This window comes from Dicentrarchus labrax, unplaced genomic scaffold (genome assembly GCF_905237075.1).
Source record: "Dicentrarchus labrax unplaced genomic scaffold, dlabrax2021, whole genome shotgun sequence".
Classification (NCBI taxonomy): Eukaryota; Metazoa; Chordata; class Actinopteri; family Moronidae; genus Dicentrarchus; species Dicentrarchus labrax.
Genome location: NW_026136701.1, coordinates 21341482 through 21367419, shown reverse-complemented (window position 1 = coordinate 21367419; position 25938 = coordinate 21341482). Strand labels below are relative to the sequence as shown.

The 25938-nt window shown below is 40.4% G+C and overlaps 1 protein-coding gene across 1 annotated transcript in view; it reads right to left on the bottom strand.

The window, feature by feature from the left end:
• Window positions 1-483: 483 nt before the first annotated feature.
• The window catches only part of pigk (phosphatidylinositol glycan anchor biosynthesis, class K), a 32368-nt gene continuing 6913 nt past the window's right edge, over window positions 484-25938 (bottom strand). Inside the window, exons 8-11 of the mRNA XM_051423033.1 lie at window positions 24984-25094; window positions 23243-23415; window positions 14248-14323; window positions 484-1926 (exon numbers count right to left, since the gene is read on the bottom strand). Of these exons, the coding sequence (XP_051278993.1) occupies window positions 1810-1926; window positions 14248-14323; window positions 23243-23415; window positions 24984-25094 (477 nt within the window). The 3' untranslated portion in view covers window positions 484-1809. The remainder of the gene's footprint in view (window positions 1927-14247; window positions 14324-23242; window positions 23416-24983; window positions 25095-25938) is intronic.

Below are 25938 nucleotides of genomic sequence, written 5' to 3'. Positions count from 1 at the left end.
TATTCAATTCCATCTGTGAGTGCTCGAGTAAGAACGCGAGGCGCAGAGGAGATGGAGTAAATTTTGAAGTGGGTTTAAGAACAAACAAATCCATCTGAGATAGGGCGGCTTTAATTTCTGTTGTATCTGCTGCCAGCCTAGTATGCACCAATTGCATAGGAGACTTGGATCCAAGGTATTCTGTATTTTGAAATAAAAGACTGGAACAGAAAGAAAACAACATTTAAAAACCTCCTTGGATTGTTTGAAAGGTTTCCAGTAAGAAAACAACAGAGCAGGTGTGGAAGTCAACTCAAGCAGCACCGATTTCAATAATGTCTTTGTGGTAAAAAAAATATGCTTAGACTGAGCTCTGCCTGGCATATCTTCAAGGGTTTGTAACAGAAAAAGGCGATCTGGAGGTCTTGAAACAGTATTACAGAGTAATTAAGGAAACTCAATATATAATAATAAAACAGGCAGTTAAAGACACAATCACATTCCTTTGATCCAGTGTTTCATCTTTATTCAAAATCCGAGCCAATTGAGGAAATAAAATTAGCTTGCTCTCTCTGAAAGGGGAATAAAAGTACAAGAAATAAGAAAGCAGGAGGAAAAAGGAAGACGAAATAAGCGTTGCATAAATAATGTATAAGAAAAGGTACTTGGTGGCTGACGCAGCAGCTTCCTTCCAATACATATGGTTCAATTTCCAACTCCATCTATTTTCCACTTCAGCCGCAAGGGAGAGTGGCAGCGGGCACCCGGCGGGCGGGTCCTTGCGCCATGGAGCAAAGATAAACTACCTCAAGTTCAATCCATATGCTTTGAGCATCAGTCACTCCCCCCCAACAATGAGCCTAATGCAGAGTGGTTACACATGGAGAGAAAAGGGAAGGGGGAAAAAAAGGAGGAAAACGCGTCCCAGCACAGAGGAGATTCATTTGGGATGGCCGGCGGCTTACTAGGTTATCACTCACTTATCGCTGCTGTAGTGCGAGACGTGGAATGGCCGGGGAAATAGCTGTCCATCACCCAGAATACAATCAGCGGAGTACACGACTGGGGAGCTAATGGATGTTTCCACAGGGAGGGCAATTTGGTGAATGGGAAAGTGGACGGGTCCATCATGCTAGATGGGATTATGTGCGATTGTTATCCTTCACAAGCGTGATATGACGGTCAAGGGGTGTAATGTATATGAACAAGGGAGACATTAAATAGTAATCTCTCCACAGCCCACTCGCAGCCAATCAGCCTGCCCTCGTCCCACATTTTCTTTTTGTGACCAGGCACACGTTCTAAGTAGCACTTAAACAAAAAAGCTGCTGAAATATGCAGAGCAGCTCGCTCTCAAAAATAAATTAAATTCTTATCTGTGGACTCAATTCAAGTGCATTTTTAACCAAATCAATGCAATTTATGGAATGAACTGACAAAACTGAACTTTCGACATAAAAAGAAATAAATATAAAGTCGAGTCCTTGTCAAAAAGAACACATAAAAGTTGAAAATGGCCTTGCAGAGTTGGGGCTTTGCATATCTGAGGCATGACTTTCAAGTATTTGTCCCTTCTCACATCACATACGGAATAATACGCCAATGTTTACATTTCATCAGTAGAGAGCGATCATCCAAAAAAGTAAAAAAAAGGCAGCAATTGCATCACACAGTTTCTGGCGGGGCAGTTGTGGTGCCATAAATCTCCTTTCCAGTTTCAGGAAAATAAGCCTGTCACAAACTCCACATTTCCTCTAATATCCCTTCAGTAAAAGCTCCCAATCTGCAGCTTCACGTCCTCAGATATCCAGCGGCGTAAACGCTGAGGCCTCAGAAGATGTGTTTGAGGTGCTTCATGCCGTACAACTTGAAAAACACCAGGAGGATTAGAGTCCACAGGCCCAGGATGAAGCCATCAGGAGGGTGCCAGTCTTTCTGCTTTGGTTTCTGAGGGGAGAAGAGGGGGTGAGACGAGTTAAGGTGAGGTGGGGACGGGAGATTGCAGGTTAGTAATAGTGTGTATATTTCTCCTGTTGAGGCCACCGCTGATTGTTCTGTCATTCACAGAAGCAGGCAGGCGCAGAATCACATATACACTCACTTTATCTCTTCACACACTTTATGTACACTATCTGCTGTCTCACACACACACACACACACGCACACACAAAGGTTCACACAAAAAGCGGGTGGTAAAGCTCATCAGTACACCTCCCCTGTCTTGTGTTTGTCCCATTCACTGCCACATCATCACTTTGTGTATGATTATACTTTTAAATCTCCCCCGTATTAAACATGCATCTCACAAGGAGCACATTTATATGCTAATGTGGCGGCAATATTCTGCGGAGAGATGAGATTTAACCTCTAAAAAATCTTCCTAACTCCTCTGCTGTCGACAAAGCTATAGATAGGCTGTGAGGACGCACTTAAGAGATTTTTGTTATCCCTCACTACACAAGCTGCCATTATCCAGTCAAGAAATCACCAGTCAGAAAAGGCATCCCCCAAAGCCACTACCCCAGGACTTGGCAAAGAGGATGAACACACAGCACGCACTCCAAGTCTGCCTGAATCACAAACTGTACACACAACGTTAGGACGACATACAGCGCAGTAAAGCTGCTACACAAATACTTAGGAGACTCGCGTGTGTCTAGCCTGCCTGAGCGCTACTACAGTACCCAGTGTAAGTTTACACTTTCTAAAGTACGTACACGTACACATGTACACACACGTACAAACACACACACACAAACACAAACACTGCAGTAGGAGCTAGAGCCGGGATGACAGCAGACTGACAGGTCCTGGAGGATTAGAAGCTGGTGTGAAATCAGAGTCCAGGGTCATCATTACCCACAAACTGAGTCTCACTACAGCCATAGAACAAGCTACAGCTATCCATCATACTGCACAGCATGTGCATCAAATGAAACCTGCATGAATCAATATTCCTTGATAAAACAATGTGAGAGTTACTGAGGTACACTGCTCTCCTGTAGGCGGTTGTTTCCATTAAAAGGATTAAAAAAAAGCTCTATAATCGCACTGTACGCTTCTCGCCCAGCGGCAAAGGGAAGACAATGTTAGTGATTAGCTGGTGAACATAGTGGAGCATCTAGAAAGCTTGACCCAGCTACTTTTTCCAGGAGTTTGTTCATAGCCAAATGGAACAAAAAGGATAGTGAATATCCTCCTGACTGACATGTGTCAGTAGCACTGATAAGATAACCAATAATTTCACATTTCTGTATTTTAAAAAGAAGCTCACAATCTGTAGTTTATGCACACCGGGGGGTAACAACCGGCTAAGAAGTAGTGAGCAAAGATGGATGATTTCAAATTCCACACCTCTTTTCTTATTTGTTAACAGTTCTGACTCTTGAGTTTTTTTAGCATTTAATTTTTCATCAAAAAAATTAAATTCACAAACATACTTAAGCCTCCATAGAACATAGAACGAAAATATGCGGGGCTTGCATGATTTCATAATCCATGCACTTTCGTTTCAAAAAAGTCACATATATCTTAGCAGAAAGTTGAAAAATGTTGCGTTTACTTCACTCAAGAGCAGCCATTTTCCCCTGTTGCCACTGGAACGTTATGAAGTGACGTAATTACGTGACGTGAACATCATCGAAAAGCTGCAAAGCCCGCGATGAAAACCTTACAGTGGTAAGTATATTAGTAGTATGTAAATTTACGTTAAAGTAAGAGATTGCACTTTGTGCACTGGAAGCACTTATTTTAACAGAAGATGTCTGTTTTGTATAGCTACCTCTGTAAAACAGGAAGCACACATTTTATTTTTTCATATTTTATTTATTCATTTTTACAGAAGTTGTAGTATATTCCTTTTGTAAAGCTACAGAACTTGTTTGACTCATCAATGTTTTGTAAGTTTGAGCCATGAGTTTATTAAGGTCTGAAATAAAACAAGATGAGAACTTAAATATTCCCAGCACTTTCTGTGATGTAGTATGCTTGCTTAGCATAGGAAGTAATAAGAAATGACTCTTTACATTAAGGTAGTAGCCTAGTGAGAACAGGGTGTTGGGGAAATAACTTTTTTTTCTCTTTTTCATCAAACCGCAGTTTTTGCAAGTTCCCGCAATTTCATCACATAAAATTGCATAAATACCCCGCATATTCCATCGCATTTTTTAAGAAAACGTGCCGCATAATCAAGGATTTTTGCCCACAACAATCACAAAAAACACTCTTTCTGGAAGGACTGTATTACAACTAATACAGTAGAAACTATACACTTTAATCCTGATGACTGGTGGCATTTCAGTGTTGAAACTGTCTGGTTACCTTGGAAGTTGTAGGGAAATTGATTGTGTACAACTTAATCGGACATCTAACATTTTGCTGAATTTCCCTTTTAATGAGAGGCTGAGAACTGCTGAATTGGCATATGTACAGTGAACTCCATCGCAGTACAAATAAGAGACTGGCACATGCTGTAGAGCTTGCTAAATATGTGCAGTGTCTGAAATTACCACCCACTAAGCACCAAATGCCAGTAAAATGTGTCTTTGGCAGCTATAATGTTCATAACACTGGCTGAGACTGTAACATTTGAACACTTCAGTGATATACAGTTTGTCCTGTTACTGAAACGTTCTCCCTGCTGACCACTGTTCTCTCTGTCCATCAGCCAATCAAAGAAAAGATTCAATTTGTGTGACAATCAGGCTTCTCAATGGCGGATTGTAATGCTCCTGCTACATAAAGCAGCATTATCCCTACTTGTGGAGACGGGGTGATGATGAACTTGACCCACAGTGATGAGTGTTAAAGTTAAACACTGCACCTGATTCTTTTCATGAAATTGCATTTAGAACAGCCATGATTACATGTTTCTTAGAATAATGAATATTAATTACTTTGGCTGGTGAACATTATTGTAATTTCTTATTAGTTTAACAGCTCTTGGTAAGTGAGGCGAAAAGTTAATTTCAGGAGCAGTGTGTGGCTGTGTACCATGCCTGTGTGCAACCTCTGTGCGCAGACTACTGTCTTTTCAATCCAAAGTTACTTACGTGACAACGCTTCCAATTCCTAATGTGGAAAGACTGAAAACAGCAGTAAAATTGGATTACGTCTGACTCCAAATTAATTTAACAGCTCGATCAAGTCAAATCAATAGAGGTCCACTCCCATCCAGAATGCTAAAGCAGAGACAGAGAGACATTTGCAGCAAACATCAGACCTGAGCTCCAGGCTAGGCATATTGTTGGACAGAGTCAGGGCTGAAGGTCCAAGGCAGAGAGCTTCATGTTTAAAGCTGCATTCACACTGCAGATATTAGCTAGTATTTTCTGCTTCTATTCATTTTTCATTGGCCAACAATGTCCAGCAATAACCACATATGGAATGCAATCAGAAAAAAGAAGATTGAAGTTAAATTCAGGCTTACACGCACATCAGTACCATTGTGAAATGGGCCAATCTTCCAGTCAGTCACAACATCTTTCCTACAGACACTATATCTACAGTACTGCCTGGCAGAAACCAAGGTGCAGGTTATGTGGTGGGAACAGCTCAGTGCTTCAACAGACAATCAGTCAGCAGCAGATAAAGAAGCATCTTTCAGCATCTGATTCAATGGTGTTTTTGTGAGAGAACAAGAGAAACTACATGTAACATGTCAGACAAGACAGCAGTTCATCTCGTTTGTCTGACATCAGACAAGCAGACATCAAAGTGGGTGTTTTGTCCAAAAATAGCCCTGAGTGAAAGGCCCTGAAAACTTACTTTCACAATTAACTTCTTATCATGAATGCTGAGAGCCAACGTGACCACATGAGAGATTTACCTATGTTTTTCTTGTCTATGCTCTTCCTACTGGACTAAGTTAAAACTGTGTGATTTCATGTACTTCCATGCACCAATCAGGATTGAGATTGACAGCTGTGGATCTATTTGCTCACGCTCCCAGGCCACTGTCAATCAAATCTGATTAAAACACACTGACACAGTGCAAATGAAGCAGATTACCAGAGTTTTTTACACTTTAGGCTGATGCATCGATTCAGGGGGTATTTACGTCTTGTGCTTGTGGTTTATATACAATAACAATACACCATACCATCATACAATTATGAAAGACACATTATTTAGGGCCTCAGCCAAGTTACTGTACAGTCCAGCACACCTGCAGAGCTGCTGCCCTTCACTCAACTCCTGCAGCAGCCTTCATTAGTGTCATGTTTCCCCTACAAGACTTTTTGTCTCAGAGCCTGATTTTAACTTCAGTTTCCTTTTTCCTTTTGATGTTGCTGTGCCAACTGCCTGCCAACTTTACTTAAGCGTTCATTATTGGCGGGGCAAATGCAAACAGAAATAACGCCCTTGAAGGTATGTGGTTCTCAGGGGAACTCCCTGGGAGTCACCAGAACAGTTTGGTCCAAAAATCCTATTGTTGGTCAATAAAAATGAATATAAGCAGACGATACTAGTCACTATCTGCATGTTGAATGCAGCTTTAAATGTGAAGCTCTTTGCCTTGAACCTCCAGCCCTGACTCTGTCCAACAATATGCCTAGCCTGGAGCTCAGGTCTGATGTGTTCTGCAAATGTCTTGCTGTCTCTGCTTTAGCATTCTTTATGGGAGTGGACCTCTATTGATTTGACTTGATTGAGCTGTTAAATAAATTTGGAGTCAGACGTAATCCAATTTTAACTTTGGATTGAAAAGACAGCCTTGAAAAGACAGTAGCCTACGCACAAAGGTTGCACAGAGGCATGAGTACACAGCCACACACTGCTCCTGAAATTAACTTTTCGCCTCACTTACCAAGAGCTGTTAAACTAATAAGAAATTACAATAATGTTCACCAGCCAAAGTAATTAATATTCATTATTCTAAGAAACATGTAATCATGGCTGTTCTAAATGCAATTTCATGAATAGAATCAGGTGCAGTGTTTAACTTTAACACTCATCACTGTGGGTCAAGTTCATCATCACCCCGTCTCCACAAGTAGGGATAATGCTGCTTTATGTAGCAGGAGCATTACAATCCGCCATTGAGAAGCCTGATTGTCACACAAATTGAATCTTTTCTTTGATTGGCTGATGGACAGAGAGAACAGTGGTCAGCAGGAAGAACGTTTCAGTAACAGGACAAACTGTATATCACTGAAGTGTTCAAATGTTACAGTCTCAGCCAGTGTTATGAACATTATAGCTGCCTAAGACACATTTTACTGGCATTTGGTGCTTAGTGGGTGGTAATTTCAGACACTGCACATATTTAACAAGCTCTACAGCATGTGCCAGTCTCTTATTTGTACTGCGATGGAGTTCACTGTACATATGCCAATTCAGCAGTTCTCAGCCTCCCATTAAAAGGGAAATTCAGCAAAATATTTGATGCCCGTTCGAGTTGTACAGAATCAATTTTTAATAAATTGCAAGGCAATTAGAAAGTTGACGGACACTCTGTCCATCAACTGTCTAAAGTGATGGGAAAACAATATATTTTTTACAAAGTCAGAGAAATAAAAAGTGTTCATCGTGTTCATAGTTCAGTTATAAAATCATAAGCACTGGCGGTGGGAGCATTGGAGCAGCAACCAGAAACAAGCCACAATGTACAATGATGCAGCTAAAACAAAGGACAGTGATGAATGTCTTTACGTTTCGTTTTTTTATGACACATGGTGGAATATAAAGTTTTCATATCCGATTTTGACTGACAAAATGTGAGTTAATCGACTGATGATTTAAATCATCACCATTTAGGGGGCAGCCCTCCTAAGGAAGTTTTTTTACTAACTTGCTTATTAGTTGTATTTAATGTTATAGAAAACTACTTAAAGCAGTTATAATCAATATTTTTACACAAGCAATGTATCAAATGTGACATGTGAAAGGGGTCGATTGTAGTGGTAAACCGAAAGAGAATTATCACTTGAATCTGCAGTTCTTTGACTTTACTGGATTTATGGCAAGTTTCTGCCCATTGCTTAGCTATCTGGCCCACTTTGAAGCTCCTAATTTATTGCTGACACCACAAGCCGAATCCTGTCACAGTTTTGAATGCTGGTCGATTTTGACCCATCCGTTCTAGTTTAGCAGAAACAGAGGCATCTCCCCAAATCCTAATCAAATTTGCCAGCATGCTTGAGTTGTCGTCCTCCATGTTTTCCGGTCAAACGGACACAGAGCCATGACAACAGTGATCTGTCCCACTGAGACGTTGACATAAGCAGATGAATACTGAGCTGACACTTCAGCCTGCACATCACACGGCCACTGATTTCAGACTGCACAAATGCAGTCCAAATCATATTCAATATTCACTATTCACATATTCAACGTGTTTGTTTCCTGCTTTTACTGCACTACATGTTTCAGATCTGTGTTACACATTTGACACTTTCAGCTACAGACTTGGTGACAAAGTGGCCGTCAGGAAGACAAGCAGAGGAGCTGAGGTTAACACCTGGAGGACGAGGCAGGGGCCGACCAGGGATGTTCATAAGAGATGACTGGGAGTATGTGGCCATTGGGGGCAGTTGACCTCCGTGACAATGGTAGGCAGAGGTGTGCGTGACTGTGACTCTGTGTGTGTGCATGTATATATATGTGTGTGTGTGTGTGTGTGTGTGTGTGTGTGTGTGTGTGTGTGTGTGTGTGTGTGTGTGTGTGTGCGCAAGCCCCTTGGGTAAGGAAGAGCAAAGGGAGATGGATCGACTGTGACAGGAAGCCACGTCAGCACAGCCGGCAGATCGAGGAGCATATGTCAAGAAGGAAGAGAGGGAGAGAGACAATAGAAGAGAAGTGGGCAAAATAAAGTCAGATAAAGAGGGTGATGATGACATATTTTAACAAAATTAAATGTAATCAACTAAGTTATTATCTACACTATCAAATCATTAATTTGTCTTGTACAAAATGTAGTCAAATGTTTAACAAAAAAATCTTTGATAACCTGATTTAAAGGTCCAGAGTGTAACATTTAGGAGGATCTGTTGGCAGAAATGGTGTGCTGTCATTATTGTATAACCACCTGAATATAATATTTCATTAGCTCAGAATGTGATGATTTTATCTACAGGGGGAGCGGGTCCTCATAATAAACCGCCATGTTACTACAGTTTCACAGCCATTGTAGTTTTTCCTACATGCTTGGAAGGCTGAGTTGTATTCAAATGGTTGCATCTGGAACTTCCCTACTATAAGCCTCTAAATCCTACACACAGGTCATTTAAGGGATCCATATCAGAGAAATGTGACCAATATACACGACTTGGTCCCAGGTCCACCTACAGAATCTAATGCAATCCAGTACAACAGCAATTTTTTTTCTACCATCAAACATACACTGATCAGCCATAACATTATGAGCTCGTCTGTTGGACTGGACCAGCCTTCGCTCTGCACGTGCGTTAATGAGCCTTGGCCCCAGATGACCCTGTCGCTGGTTCACAGCAGCACCACTGCAGACCACTGCAGACCACAAGAGCTGCATTTTTTTTAGATGCTCTTACCCAGTCATCTAGCCATCACAATCCCTCGTCAAAGTCGCTCAAATCCTCACGCTGCCCATTTGTCCTGCTTACAACACATCAACTTGAGGACACAATGTTCACTTGCTGGCTAATATAGCCCACCTACTGACAGGTGCCACGATAACGAGATAATCAGTATTATTCAGTGGTCATAATGTTATGGCTGATTGGTGTATCTTTGGAATTTTTGTACAGATGTTCCTTGTAAATTATCAGCCCATTTATACACCATCTAAATTAGAGAGGTCTTGACTTTCCAAAGTAAAAAAAAAAAAATGACAATGAAAAAAAGAATACAGCTCCTTCAGAAGAAAAACAGACATGAGCGAGGCAATGGAAGAAAAAAAATTCTGCACAGAAATGAGAGAGGGGAGCAGAAAAGAGGAGAGTGCTTGCTGACCTTCACTGACAAAACCATTCACATCCTACTGCCAAGGACAGGGACTTAGACTCAAGCAGCCTGCCTCCATTACACACGCTTTGTGTTGCGTATTCAATTCACAAGTAAAATCAATTAACAGCTAGCCACCTGATTGATTGGAGCTAATTAATATGACCATGCAGGATGCTAATGGTCGTTGAGGGAGGTCTGAAACACCCTGCCAAACACTCACACTCCAAGGTCAAAACCACAGCAAATTTATGTTGTGCGGAGCCGGATGACAAAACAGCAGCCACTGTGCCACTGCCAGGGCACTCCACTGTATTGCCTGGACATTTAAGCCCTCGGCAAGTGCTGCAACAGTCAAAGTAGCAGGTGCATTATTATCTCATAAAGCTTGTTTTGCTTTTCTAGACAATGTTATTTGTAATTATTGAGCACAAGCAAGGCAGCAAAGCAAATTATAATTGATATTTGATTAAACAAGGAGCTTGTCTGAGTGGGTCTGGCCTATGAGCCACACAATGCCGAGATCCACTATTGAAAAGTGTCAGTGTTGCAGGCTGTGTGAGGGAAGGGGGATTTGGTGAAGGGACGGGAGGGAGGCAACGCATTAATTTTCAGTGTTTCCATTTTCAATTCTTTGGAGCCATATGGTGTGGCGTCAAGCTGGCAAAAGAACAAATAACAATTTGACGCCAGAGACCAGGACTCACAGCAGCGAGGTAGGAAAAAAGCAGAATACACCAGAGAGTGGGAAAAAAATAAAGAGCTTTTTTTAGTTATTTCCAGAACTGAACATATTGTGATTAGGCGTTGGCAATGTGATGAAATGTGTGAGGTTCGGAAGAGAAGGTGGCAGGAAGAGGGTACTCACCCTGTCACCACTTGTGAGACAACTGCCAACGGTGACAGGGCATTAATCAAGCCCTCGCATACACACATCCACGTACACAATGAGGGGAAGTTTGTATACAGACGCCATACAGCACAGCCCTATATATCCACTGTCAGTCATTCAGATGGCTTGTCTATTTACAAGCCGTCGCCTGGTCTACTGGCAAATTGAAAAATGTTTTTCTTAGAAGATAAACACAGTGAGAAGATTTGTTTTTGTTGGTGGCACAACTGAAATCAGCGACAGACCACTTGGGAATATTTCAGACATCAAATCTTGTGAGATTCAATCACATCTAGTTCTTCAGATGAGTGCATCTGATCAGCGAACTACAAAGGGCGCTGCCACAGTGGCATGAAAACAAAGATATCTCAGAGAGTTCTGCGCACAATATGACAGCTAATCAAAAAGAGGAGAGCTGTCAATAGGCTTTATGGACATTGGTCATTCTGCTGCAGTGCAGATGGATTATGGTGAGGGGGAGAGAGATGACTCAGTCTGTCAGGACTCCCATCTTCAACCCAGCAGGAGTGCTAGCCGATAATCGAAATCTCTGGCAGGGGTCATCGGGTTGACGAGTGTGCTTGTGTGTGTGCATTTAAAAAGAGTAGGGGGGGAGAAAAACAACAAAGACAGAAAAATATGTATAAAAATGAATTTGGGGGGGGTTGTGAGTAAGCAAGTGAGCTTTCCATAGTGTGATTGCTTCTATGTACGGAAAATTACAGACAGTTTACTGGGCAGCAGATCTGAAACTGCCCAGTGTTTGCCAGGCATTTGAGGCAGTCCTCAGCGATCAATTTCCCAGAGTGCCGCTGGGTGTGGAGACCCCTCCTATTTCCCATCACGATACTCAATAAGCGTCTGACAGGGCTCAGGCCTCTGGTCAGCTTCATTTCTCTGGGCCAACTGACTGTGACTCCTTTGTTCACACCAAAGTCAATGTCAGCCAGGGATGTTTCCAGCAGCGGGTCCCGAGGGTTTTCCAGATTATATTTTTTTAAGCACTTACTCGGTTCACTTGGATCTGACCTGTCGCATTAACACCAATAGTGTAGTATCCGTCTACATAGTGGAGACAAACATCATTGTCAAATCAACTTAAACTCTACTGTACTGTCACTGAAATCAGACCCAGGAGCCTCAACAAATGATTGACTGTTTTATAAAGTTTCATAATGTGATGCCTCTGTGTCTTACTAATCAGGGAAGTGGTGAGACCATAGTTTTGCAAAGCCCAAAAAACAACTGCTTTGATCCTACTTCGGCTCTAACATCACTCGACCAGGTTTAGCACTTGTGTTTTAGCATTTTAAATGAGACAAACAATTGCTCAACTGTCACATTTTTCTCAACAAAAACCTCACATTAAAATGTTTGCCTTTGTTTTCAGTTGAAATCATATTCCCTCTGAGGCATTGCAAGATGACACTAAGTTTAGACAGCATATGTATGGCTAAAACTTACTGCGCGGAAGATGCAACTCTTGAACTCCTAAAAAACAACTGTCATTTTAACAAAGATAACACAACAAGTTGCTCAAATTGTACGACTAGCTACAGTGGTAGATACTCATTTACCCTGAAGATGGAGTAATCTGGTGTAAGACAGCTAACCTACAGTTGGGGTAGAAAATGTATACTTATTGGGTATCGGGTCGAGCATTACAGCGATTTAATTTTTATTCTGAACATACTGAAACCTGTATTACCTACTTCTGATATCCTTATAAAGTTGATATGGTGAACATGCACAACATTATTCATTTGGAGTTGTGTTTTTGTCCACTTAACAAATGAAATTTAAAATATTTGCTCTCCTTTTTGCTCTGTTTTGCTCTCCAACAACTCCTGAGAATAATACGTCTCTGTAGCGGCTAAATGCTCCACTATGTTCACCAGCTAGTTGTTGCTGGGCAGGTAGTGTACAGTGGATTTATCAGAGCTTTTTTGCTGAAAACAGCTACTGCTGAGAACAACGCTGATGAGAGCGGTGAGAGTGAATCAAAAACAAAACAGTTGTGGAAAAACCAAAACAATGAGCTGAAAGACACTAAAACACAAACCAGCTTTGGGAGACTTTAGAGGTGGGAGATAATTTGCTGTGGATTCATCACTATGAATGACTACTTTTTACATACAAGTAAATAATAAGGGATGCATCTATACCACTTTTTTCAGACCAAATACGAGTACTTACATTTGGGTACTTGCCGGTACCAAGTGAGTGAGTAAGATATGAGTACTTCATTATACCATTACAGTTCTAACAATATTTTTTGAAAATGTATTTATTTTCATCAGATGTTCCTCACTTTCTGATAGTAACAAACTAAATGTTGTTAATGTTGTTGTTTGACTCATCCTGTGAGTGCTAGGAGAAGTGGGCAGCCACCATGCAGCGCCCAGCGACCAACTCCAGATTTGAGCCAGTGCCTTGGTGAAGGGCACTTAACCCTGAGCACCCTGAGGAAACCCACACAGATACGTGGACAAGATGCAAATTCCACACAGTTTGGTTTGGTAATGTACTGTACAATAACACGAAATCCATTTAAAAAAGCTTTCAGTTTGACTTTTTGTTTCAGCTTTAGCTGTATTGGATTTCACTTTGTTAGCTTCAACAATCACTACACATTTGGAATAACAGTTCTCTCACACAGTCTCAAGAAAACTGATTACCATAAAACTTCACAAACTTATTGAGGGGATACTAATGGATAATACTGTGTGGATGGTCTCATTAATGTTTCCACTCTCAGAAGTTTTAAGTATGGGTCTTTCATCGGCAGCTGAACCCCAAATGTAAGCAACACTAATGTCTGCTCTTGCCTGTGGCAAAGATTAATGTGACTTCTTTACTTTTCTGAGGCACAAGTTGAAGGGGAAGTACAGAAATAGTATTTTTAATAGGCTCATAATGGAAAATCTGAGAAAAAGCGACACAAGAACGAAGACCACCTACTTTGAATGCAGAGCACAGGTTCTAAAGGTGCAATGAGGAGGAATAGGTGTTCATTTGTGAAGGTCGGCCCGACTGAAAGCCACAATCCATTTGGGAATGAGGTGAATGCACAATTCCTCGCCACAATCCTGCCTATCCATTTTGCTGGATTTCACGGTGGCCCCTCCACATTGAGACCAGGAGGCACTTACATTTCACACTTAGAGCTGTCACCATGGAAACGACACAAAGAATCAGTTGGTGGATGTTGCACACAACTTTCTGTTCCGTGTCCAAATTAAGGACAAGCGTGGACACACTTCGAATAACAAAAACACAGGAGCACGAATAAATGGCTGCCTACGCAGAAGGCATGAAAGATGATAAAGACGAGAACTCAACGTTCCATTCGCTACTAAAATGGATGTTAAAAATGTTTGGATTATATTAACACAGGCCTGTTTGTGGGCTTTGAGTGTCCCCACCTGACCCTGGTGTTTGTATGGGTCTCCTACCTGATGGATGATCTCAGACACCGGCAGCTGGTCCACATACGAGTACTTCCTTATTTGCAGCTCTCCATTCACAGGACTGAAAGACAAAACACACACAAGACAGCGCTCTATGGCATTTACCTGAAGTAAGTAAATTGCACTTTGGAAACATTAAGCTTTTGTTATGTGGGACGTCATTATTCACTGATAAAGGAAAGCTGTCAGGAAGAGGAACAGACTCCAGTGTTTCTGTTGGCAGTGAGAGTGTAGCCGAGGTGTGCGTGACTGACAGAACATTTCAGAGCAGAGTCAATGATATGCAGTGCAAATTGATGCAAATGAACCAATTTTTTCCTCTTGATGAATGAAAAAAAAAAATCATCCCGTGGAACCGTTAAGAGAGTAAAAAACATCTTGTCAATAATGGAAGTGATTGGAATGCATCCTGTGCATTTCACTAGAAAACTCTAAAGCACAATATAGAGAACATACAGAAAACACAAAGTGATACTACGCCTCAAATCTATCTTTTGAGCAACCTATCACCTCCTTTTTTACTGTAACAATTTTAGAGGTGTTAATATAGCTCCAAACTCCCAGGCCCTCCTAACTACCCCCGATGCACTCTGGGTAATTTTCTTTCTAAAACCCAAGTGAACATCAATGCGGCAATCAATGAAAGTTTAGAGGGAGCTTCAGAACTTCAATACTCATATGGGATTGGTGTTATATTTGTTGAACAAGTAAACAACGAAATACAGCTAATGTTGATGCTACACAGCAAACATCAGCTCTCCACGGCGTCTCATCCGCCTGAAGATTTTACAAACTCCTAGCAGTATGCGGTTGGTGCATCGTCTTGGCAGCTCTTTGCCACTTTAAAGAAATATAAATATATAAAGCTTCAGCTTTTAGTGTAGCATGAGCAGTGAGGCACTGAACTGCCTGAATTCACAAGACACATTGGAAAAACGCTTTCCAGAGGGTCAACACAAAGCATGCAGAAAAGGGAGAGAATTTCATATACTCAATATGTGCTCAGATACTGGCACTCAGTGACATAAATGAACCATAAAAGGCTTAGACTGGCCAAAACTCTGGACTGCAACGTGTTTCAAACTTAGATAAAACCCCAAATTACCTAAATCAGTCAGTACTACCAACATTGGGTGTTTATGATAAACACGTTAACATGGTAAACTCCACCAATTTAGTATTTAAATCCTATGACATTGTCAGACTCACAATGGACACTTTAAAGAAGTATCAAAATAGATGCAGCACAACCAGAAATATTTTTATATTCCACTATTCCTTCTTCCTTGTCGAAACCTGGCGCCCACATTCCCCACAACGCGACCCAACCACAACAGTTCAGTAGAAGATTCTTCTGTGTTATGCTAGTGGCGGCTAATGTAGCCTCGAGGTGGTAGCCTGCAGCAGAGATGAGGAGCTCATTTCTCCAGGGACATCACTTGAGGCATTTTATCAGACTTCACGCAGCTCCCTCTGGGGCCACAAAAGGCTTTATACAATTAGTGAACTAGTACTATCCTATACCCTGTAAATGGACTTTGATGGACGGAGCTCTCCTTTAAGTACTACAGCGTATCAGTTGGGTGGCAGATTTTTATTAAACATGACCAAAGAAAACCGAAATCTTGTGAAAATCATGGATTGTAGAGGGAACCATGTATTTGTATTTAAGAGTTGCAGTTCTCTACACCTATCACGAGAACTTAGTAACTTAAGCGGCATACTGACGGTTATTGATTAGTTTTGTATGTGTTTTCTAAGCAACCGAGTATATGACTGCAGAGGCTCAGGTAAAAAAAAAAAAAAAAAAAGTTATTAACACTCAGTTGAAAACCTTTTATGTGTATCCTTGTATCCAGGGCCAGTATACAAAGATTAATAAGCAGATGTTAGGAGAAAACTGCTCAGTGTTCTGGGCCTTTCATTCTTTTAGGAAAGCTGACTGTGAAACATGTGAATCGTGGGTTAGGAATAAACCCATTTACATTTAAAGCATTGAACTAATGCTCTTAGCTACAGCAACGTATAATAAAGCAAGCTGTGTCTCGCTCAAGGACACTGAAAAAAGGTCACCACATGGCAGCTGATGGATAGACATTAGTAAATGTGAGACATGTGTATTAAACCTGTGACCTTTCAGACACAGAACACACAAGGCTCTCTTGCTTCCACTGATGTCCAAAAACTATTAAAAAAGCATTAATGAGACACACACAATTCCACATACACTGTGCTGCTGCAGTAAAAACTCACTAGAGCACCAAATCTGCATCTGAAAATAGTATCGCACGCAAATAGACAATTTACTCCTGTTATATTTTGCTAAACAATTCAGTGCCCAGCTGTGTGAGGCTTAATTACTGAGTCTTTTAAAAAATAAAATGAATGGGCGTGGGGATGAGAGCAACAGACAGTCTGGAAAGTCTGAAAGTATTCAGCAGCACACAAGGTCATTGTTGATTTTGTTTTTTAGCAGGGTTTTGTTGACAGTAACAAAAATATCACCTGATGTAGCCTTTAGAGCTGGAGTCCAGGACTTTTTACGCTTGAATGAACGTGTTTTTACATTCAAGCCGTTGCCAAACAAGTTCACACAGTGCTGATCAAGCCTATTACTGAAAAGGTAAATCTCTCTGTATTTCGCAGTAAACTGGAGTTTTAAAATCTGGTCTCTGTGGCGTCATTTCCACACTGGCGCACCGGTAGTGATCCAATTCAAAGTCCTTCTCCTCACTAACAAAGCCCTCCATATCCAAGCCCCCTCCTACCTCACTGACCTACTCCGTCGCCCCACTCCTTCCCAAAGCCTCCGCTCTTCTGATGCCAACCTCCTGTCTCTACCACTCAGGACCAAGCATCGGACCTGGGGTGACAGAGCCTTCTCCGTCGCTGCTCCCTCCCTCTGGAACTCTCTCCCCAATTACATCTGAGACTGTACTGATCCATCCTCGTTTAAATCACTAATCAAAACCCGTCTTTTCAGAACTGCTTTTAATGTGTGATTGATTGTTGTGTGCCGTATACTTTTTTAGTGTGTTGTTTCGATTTCGTTTTTAAGCCTTGTATTTTAACTCATGTGAAGTGAGTAACATGAAAAGTACTTTATGAATAAAATGTATTATTATTATTATCATTATATTGGCAAGTGGGTTCCCACATTAAACATACAGTGCAGAAAAATGTCTGTCTCCAATCTACTTGACCACAGCATTACTCTCTGATATTAGCTCTATTCAATGTTGGCAATCTTTACCACTAAGTGATTAATTAAAACTTAAAGGAAATATATGAGATTTAGAACATTACTATAGCAGAAACCGAACAGAACACATAGAAACAGCTGTTTTCTATGTAAAGATATAGTAGAGTCACAGTGTCCTGAGCTGAGAATGACACCACACTCCCTCCCCCCGTGCTGCTATTGCCTCTCAGTGGTTGGTTTACACAGCCTGTCTGCTCCGTGTACAACCGAGGAGAGAGACTGAAACTGCTGTTTTTCTCATCTATGTCAGAGAATTAAGGGTTTATTTCATCCAAAGCAGAGTTTGTGATTGTTGCAATGGTGGAAAGACCAACAAAGACTGTTTTGAGCTTCATTTTGTTTCTATCCACTTTGAATTAAGTTAAAAATGTTACAAAATTAGCCATCGTTGTTGTCAATGAGTCTGGTCGCGAGTGATAGCAATAATAAGGCTGTTTCTGGTTAAAATAAATGACTGATCTTTGTAGGGATCGTTCCCATAAAGTTGTCAGACACAATCTGAGCCAGTCAGTGGCAAAAACAAGCACTTTCAGTATTTGAACAGGCGCATTTGTCCCCAAGAATTAATGTTAGCTCACGTTGTGGCCATTTTCATGAATACTGTCACATCTAACTTCGAGAATTAATGGTTTATTTTGACCCAACCAGCATTGGTAATTGGTAAAAGACTAACAAAGTTGGTTTTGGTGAGTTTTATTTTGTTTCTGTCCCATTGTTTTTGTCTGATTTTCTGGTGCTCTAGTGCGACAAGTGAATTTTTGTGTAAATAACCTTTTAATTATAACACTGGGAAACATCCTAACCACCATCAGTACAGTATTAACTAAATTGCTTGAAGGTACCCTTCACCTTGAAAAAAACTAATTTGCTCTCAAGGACATAACGCTGCAACTGAGGACAATTTGGTCCCCCTTTGTTGCTTTCTTGGAATGATGATAAGTGGATGATAAGTCATAATTCTTTATCAGACAGCTCTTGGAGGATCAATCTAGAGTGGCTACGACTAGGTACTGTTTTTTCATCTTTTTTTTATGAATTATTTAATTTATAAATTTTCCTTTAGATTTTTTTTTTTTTTTGTTTTATTCAATTCAATTCAATTCAATTCAATATTTGTATAGCGCCAATTCAGCCAGAAGTTACTCAGGACACTTTTAAAATAAAGGTCTAGACCGAACCTTTATAACATTTTAACTGTACACTCTTAACTGTGCTAACTACGTTGTATTGTGGTTATCATGTTCTGTGTTCTTGTGGGAAACTGAAACGTACAACTGTGTCAACTTTGTGAACACTTGCAGAACTACAATAAAATTGCATATGACACAAAACAGTCAATTGGCCAATACACCTAACAGTTCAAACACAATCGTCAATCCCCTTCTAACAACTTGGATCCACCAACACGTTACATCTTCCACGGGCAGTTTCGAAATCACTGTCTGCTCCCATATATAGCTTCTTTTCTTTCTTGTTTTAAAGACCGTTTGTCTCCAACATCACAGTAAGGAAGAGAAGCCTCAGCTAAAGGTCGCTGTCGAGAGGAGGTTCAACTGAGTGGCTGTCTTTGGCTAATCAAAGAAAGTTCAGGTCAGACAGCTGCTGACAAAGTGGGCCTTATCCTCCAGTGAACCAGCATGGCTCTCCTCCAACCACTTGCCGTGTGAAGCAACCGGTTCTCCTTTTTACTCTTTGTCTCTTTCTTCTTTCTGAGCATCTTCTGCTCAACATTTTTCTGCCTGGCTTTCGCTCTTTTGCCCTTCCTTCTTTATTTTCCTGTCTTTGTCCCTTTCTATTCAACTCCCACTCTCTGCCCCTTCTCTCTTCTCACCATGTGTCTGCGCAGGAGGGCAGAAGTTGCTCTTACAGACAGGAACACAGAAGGAAGAAAACAGGCTGGGAGACAATCTCCCACTGAGCCCTCTATGCGCTCCGAGCTCTTTCAGCCACTGGAAACAAGTCACTGAGAGCACCGACATCTCACCGTCGATTGCACCCTTTTTCACTTAGCACAAGAGATGAGCTCTAATTCAATTCAAACCACTTTCCACTTTATTTTCCATAAAGAGATTTTTGGAGAGGATTTTTCAATCCACTTAGCTGATTCTAATGGATGTGACTGCCCCTCCCCACCTTCCCCACCTCCAGCTCTGGTATCACTGCTGTCTCCAGCTGCCATCTTTAGGTCAAACAAATTTCCTTTTAACATCTGCTCTACTAATAGCCAAAGTAGTTTTTGTAGACTCTATCCAGCGCTGCAGGTCACAAATTAGATTAAATTTACTGTACAACTCAATGGCACATTATTTCAGCTTTTAATTTAATAGTTGTTACTATCGTGGGAGTCTTGTAACCCGAATGAAGACATGTTTTGGTCAACAAGCACCTATGGCTGGAAGTGAGAAACCAGACAATGTCATTAGTCTGTTAAGCCTATGTATAATGGAGAGGACTGAGGGGGTCCATTAAAATGTCCTCTCCATCAAGAGCAATTCACTTAATGGAAGAGCCTCTTCTGAGGAAAAACTGCCGTTTAGAAACAGCTGAGAGGAGAAGAGAGCATAAGAGTGGCATGAGAGCAAGAGAATGACAAAGAGACAGGCGTTACACATTTGAACACATATGTACCCATCTCCTCTAAATATCCTCCTCCACTTGTCTGAGTGGCCGAATGAGCTGACAAAAGTGGATTAAAGCAGCACTATCTTTAATAACAGCTTGTTTCAGAGGACATCTGTGATCTTTTCTCTGTGCAAACACACAGGGCTCACTACAACCCATTTTCAGGTCTTATGAAACGCTATTATTAAGTAAACTAATAGCACTGGTAAATTTATACCAGTGGTGTCCAGACAGGGTTCTCATAAAGATCCTGTCTGTCATCTCTCAGTGAATTCTTTTCTTCTTTTTTTTGGGTGATGATCTTTTGATTTATTACTCTAAGTTAAGTAGGATGAATACTGTAAACACGGCTGCAACTAACAATTATAATCAACAGATTATCAGTAACGAAACTAATAATCTGCTGATTATTTTCTCATTTAACTGATTGTGAAAAAGATAAAGTGTAAATTATAATTAGAACCTAAGGTGGCAAATGGAAATTGCTTGTTTCAATCAACACTCTTAAACCCAAACATATTCAGCTTACTATCATATACGACACAGAGAAGCAGTGAATCCTCACATGTGAGTGTTTGGTATTTTTTCTTGAAAAATGACTTACAGGATGATTCGATCGAAGGTTAATTTTCTGTGGATTGACGAATCCAATAAGTAATTATTTCATCGCTACTGGTAAGTGATTTTATTCTCATCTAGAGTGTGTTAAGTTTCATCCCATAGTTCAGTAATAATTACAGCCCACATAAATTATCGTATTTTTGGCACACTTCCTGTTTTTAATTTAAGCCCAGAGACACTTATATTATATTATATTTCTGCCTTTTTGTGCATAGAGATAGATTTTTTGGCTGAATGAAGAAAACATTTTTCCTAACTCAACAGATGCCAGCTTGTTGACAACAACATTCAGTCAACTCATATGATGAAGGGAAAAAACATTACACGACCCTGTAAGAGTGTCAAACGGGCTATTTTAATTTATTTACAGGTGACTCGGCCGTGGCTAAACTGCTTTTGTGTATATATATATATATATATATATATAGCCTGACTGCTATTATGACAAGTGCACTGCACACATTAACACCGGCAAGACTGTCACATTCTTAGATTTTTCTCACAATAAATATTAACATTAAATGACATTATTTGATAAGCACTCTGGTGATGAGGTCAATGGTCATGGTTTTCCTTCAGAATATCCTTGTTTTCCAATCCCCTCTCAATGTACAATGTTATAAGCACAGCAAATATTCTATTACCCACATCACCATGTAATATTAATCTCATCCAGCTCTTAGCGCTAACGACACACAAAAAGACAGAAGGTGTCGTTAGCCTCCCTAATAACTTTGAACTTTCACAAAATAGTTTTCTATCATTCTTGAAAGTAGAAAGTCGCTACTCGTGCCTTGCTGCATCAGTAAACGTAGCTCCATTAAACATCAAATGAATGAGGGGATTGCTGGTTTCTTACATCAGAATTGGAGATAGAAAGCCTCTCTCTAGGACTGATTTAGGGCAACAGCCAGCTCGATAACACTGGTGGTGTGTTTCTGTGTTGCATTGGGGATCAGCAGACCTAGTGTGTTGGCCCTAATCAATAATAAAGTAATAGGGGAAGTTGTGTGAAATGACTAACTAGCCAGAGGCCAAAACAGCCGATGACTAAAATCGGTGTGGCAATTGCCTCTAATTACTAATTAGCAGCCAACCACATTAGATTCTTTCACTATAATACCTCCCAGTGGTACAATTAAATCCTAGCTTAATGAAATTATTAGAAGTGGGGAGGAGTGTAATCATGAATAAAGTTTTAATTTCCATCACGTCTGTTTGAACAGCACCACAATCTATTCCTTACTCGGTCAATATGTGGAGGGCTGTTAGTATTTTGGTGCATTAGCTGTGTGTTTCCTGAAACTCTGTTGATTGTGCTTATTATGGGATTAGTGTGTCTGGGAACGGGCTAATATGAGAAGGCAAACAATATGTCACCAGTTACAGAGGATGCTGAGCAGATCCTGTTTGACAGCTCTCTACAGCCATCTAGTGGCCAAATGTATTAGTCACAGTATTTATCAACCTGATGCAATGAGAGAACATACTTAATTTGACTTGGATGCATTGTCAAAGATTCACCACAGGGTGGCGCCACAGATAATCCATTAGAAACACTGCTGCTTCCTTAATGCCACTTATGAAAAGTTACTGAATTATAGCCTGAAGCCAGACAAGTAAAAAGGCCGATTATGATCTCCACTCTCCTGTGAAACAGAGCATTAAGTGGTGGTACGGATTATAAATAGCAGTAAATAATATCTAAATAGTTATATTATTACCTCAAACAATCGTGTTATTGGGCAGCCTCGCTATCAATCCACAATCTCGATTTACTGCCCAGGACTACCGGGTAGTCATAGCGACATCTCCCAGAAACAGGCCACTCAACACATCATTACAAGAGAAATCAATATCACTAATGTGAGATGTTCTAAATAGAAATCGAAGTCCAGTTAGTTGGGAACCAAACATAAAACGAATACGCCCTGCAGCCCTTCAATTAAAACAAAGAGAAGCTGACCTCAATTAAGGTTTTTACATCCAGGTTGTCGCTAATCCACCTCAGAAATGACTTCAGTATAGAGATAAATGTAACAGGATTAGACTTATTCTATGCATTATTATGATTTTGCAGTGCATTATAATGTCATTATGTTTTTCATTTCTTCCCTAATATAGAAATAAATAGTAAAGTAAAAAACATTAAAAGAGAAGGTTTTTAAAAGATATTTAAAAAGGTAGAAACTGATTTATAAAGCGAGCAGACTGTTCCTTTGATGAAAAGGTCAGTCTATCTTTAGTAGTCTACCGTAAGTCAGGTTTTCAGACCTTGGAGAAGACACTTATTGGCTTATCAAAGGTGCTTTTGTACATGTATCGTATTGAAAAGTAAGCATTGCGTCCTAATTAAGCTCGGCAACTTTACTTAAACAAAAAAGACTGAAAAAAACACTTTATGATGGATTTATATATTTTAGTTACTGTGATGTAAGAAATTAAAATAACAACAAACAAATACACTCAGCTTACCTCTGCTCCACTTGCTTGATGGGGTCGGTCAAGTTGATGGTTTCCATGGTGATCTCAACTTTGCGGACACTACCAAAGAAATCTGTGATGAGGACACTTCCTGGGTCCCTCAGAAAAAGGTCAGTACGGTGGCCCGGAGTGGACACACACTGACTCTTGGGACATACTTTGAACTGGGGAAGCAGAAAAAAACACAAGCAGTGTATTAGTAATATGCAGTTTAGTGCCATAGAGGCATATGGTATGTATAGTATGGTATTGTGTGAATAATATAAATATCTACTAATGGTGGTGTCAGGAGCTTCAGCTAAAATAATTACATGAAACAGAAGAGTTTAATACTCAGACACTGTTTCAGACTTTTCATGCCACAGACAGCGAGCTCCAGCTAGCAACCAGCTGCATCCAACATGGCTAAAGCTGCAGTGGGAGGTGTTAAACTATGTGACAGTGTGTGGAGATTAGACGCACAGAGCCTGACATTTGTGCACGTCATCGTCAATTACAAATCTTTCTGTGCCTGGTATGTTACCACTTGTGGGTTAATCCTCTTACGTGTGTGATTCACCAATGAAAATAAAATAAAATCATTAAACCCAAAAGGGAACGTTATCTCGATCAGCCAAAAAGGGACTTGAAAAACACAGGATTGGTGGAGGACTTTGTTGGGAAGGGGGAGGCAATTTCTGTTCCATCAAAGGGCAAGGCTTTACAGACTGGATTTAAGAAAGAAAAAAAAAGAAAACTTGGTGAGCTCGTCCGGGGAATCCATAGTATTGATCCTTAATTCCACAAAATAGCACAAGAACAAAGAATGCATCTTCAGAAACAGGAAAATTGGAAAGAATAATAAGCTTTAGTCAGAGTGCATTGATTGAGCTCAGACTGAGTGGCAGAACAAGGATTTGCAGTATTCTGAGTGTAACTCCTGGTGAAGCAGGGTGGGTGGTTGGGATGAGGAGTGGTCCCTGGAGCTACAGTGGATCTCTGCAGGAGTGTAAAAGATGAAACGGGAGGTGCTGCTGAGATTGAGCTACCGCCTGGAGCAGCATGTACTCACCATCACCACCGTCATGTGTCAAAGGCCAACAGACTTAACACAGTATCAGACATTCTGCTTCAAGTGCAGAGTCCTGTGTGACTTTTATCTGTCTCTTTTAGGACCAGAAACTGTGTACTACACACCAGACAGATGATGACGACAGTGCAGGACAGATACTGTCTCACTACTATAGGTACCAAACCCCAAATGCTTTCACAGGAACTGAGCCACTCTAGCACAATCCAAAGGTCACAAATAAAGTTTCCTGCATGAATATCTGTTGTATTCTTGAGCTCCAACTAACATCTATTTTACAACAATTAATCTAACAATATGTTTGGGGTTAACTGATTAATACTTATCAAGCTAGTGCTAATAAATACTCAGTATAAAACCTGCAAGAATCAACTCATTTGAGAAGCTGGATCCAGTGAATGTTTAGCATTTTTGTGCTTTTATAAATAACTGATATGATTAACAATGATCAGAACTGTTGTTTCATCACTATTTTACCAAATTGGAGCTTTAAAGAACCAGTCTGTAGGATTTAGTAGCATTTAAACTCTAATAACAATTTTTACTATTTTCTGACATTTTAGAGACTATACAATGAATCTATTAATATAAATAACAATTGTCAGTGAAAATAAGCACTAGCACTCTCTGGAGGTGTGCACATAAGCACACACACATCCTTACCAGGTCATTCATGTTGGTTTTGCTTGCAGGGTGGATGTCCTCCAGGAACTCCAGCAGGTAGAAGGTGTAACGGTCCATCAAATGGACTCCTATGGCCAAATCTGGCTGGTGCTAGAAACAGGAGGACAAAAATAATAATAATAAGAATATTAAATATTCATCAGCACAGGTGTTTTAGTGGCATCCCCCCCTGTTTTTAGACACTGGACACACTGGAAATGGTTTTCTTTGGATTATCAAAACAAGTCATCTCTCTCAAATAATTCCACTGAAAGTCTGGCTTTGTGATTGACAGCCAAATTAATAAATGACCAACGTAAGATGTTAATCATTGTAACTGCACTTGTTTTGAGTTTATGGGAGGAACTAAATTAGTGACTAGTGGTGGCAGGGCGCCATAATGCATGACTACCATCACCTTAAACTACAGTGGTGTTAATGTCTTATGCTTTACAGACACAGAGCTGAAGAACTGGGCTCATTTTGTATTCAGAGATGTTGTCAGGATGAAATAAATAGCACCAACACTAATTGCTGGGTAATGAAGTCAAAAATATTTTGACAACTTCTCTATAAACTATTCCACTTTCACTTCACCCCTAATCAGTGAGAGTGTAAGTATCTAATGACATGTGACTGGGGTGTCATTCTGTAGTGTGGAGAGGATACAGATGTCAAAAGCACATCAGGTTTCAGTTTTAATGTGTCCTGTGGGACCAGTGGACAAGTATGCAGTTGGGGAAACGAAAGAAAATAAAAATATCAAAATCGTCATTTGTATAATGTAATTTGGTGTAATATTGTGTGTAAATGTACCAAAACTGAGTCCTTGCTCCAGCAGCCAGGGAAAAATACCCCAAAAAGACTCCAAAATGCAGCCCATTTAGGTTTACTGCTCACTGTTGAGCAAACAATTGAGTGTCCAATACATAGGGAATAGTAAGACAGGGATAGG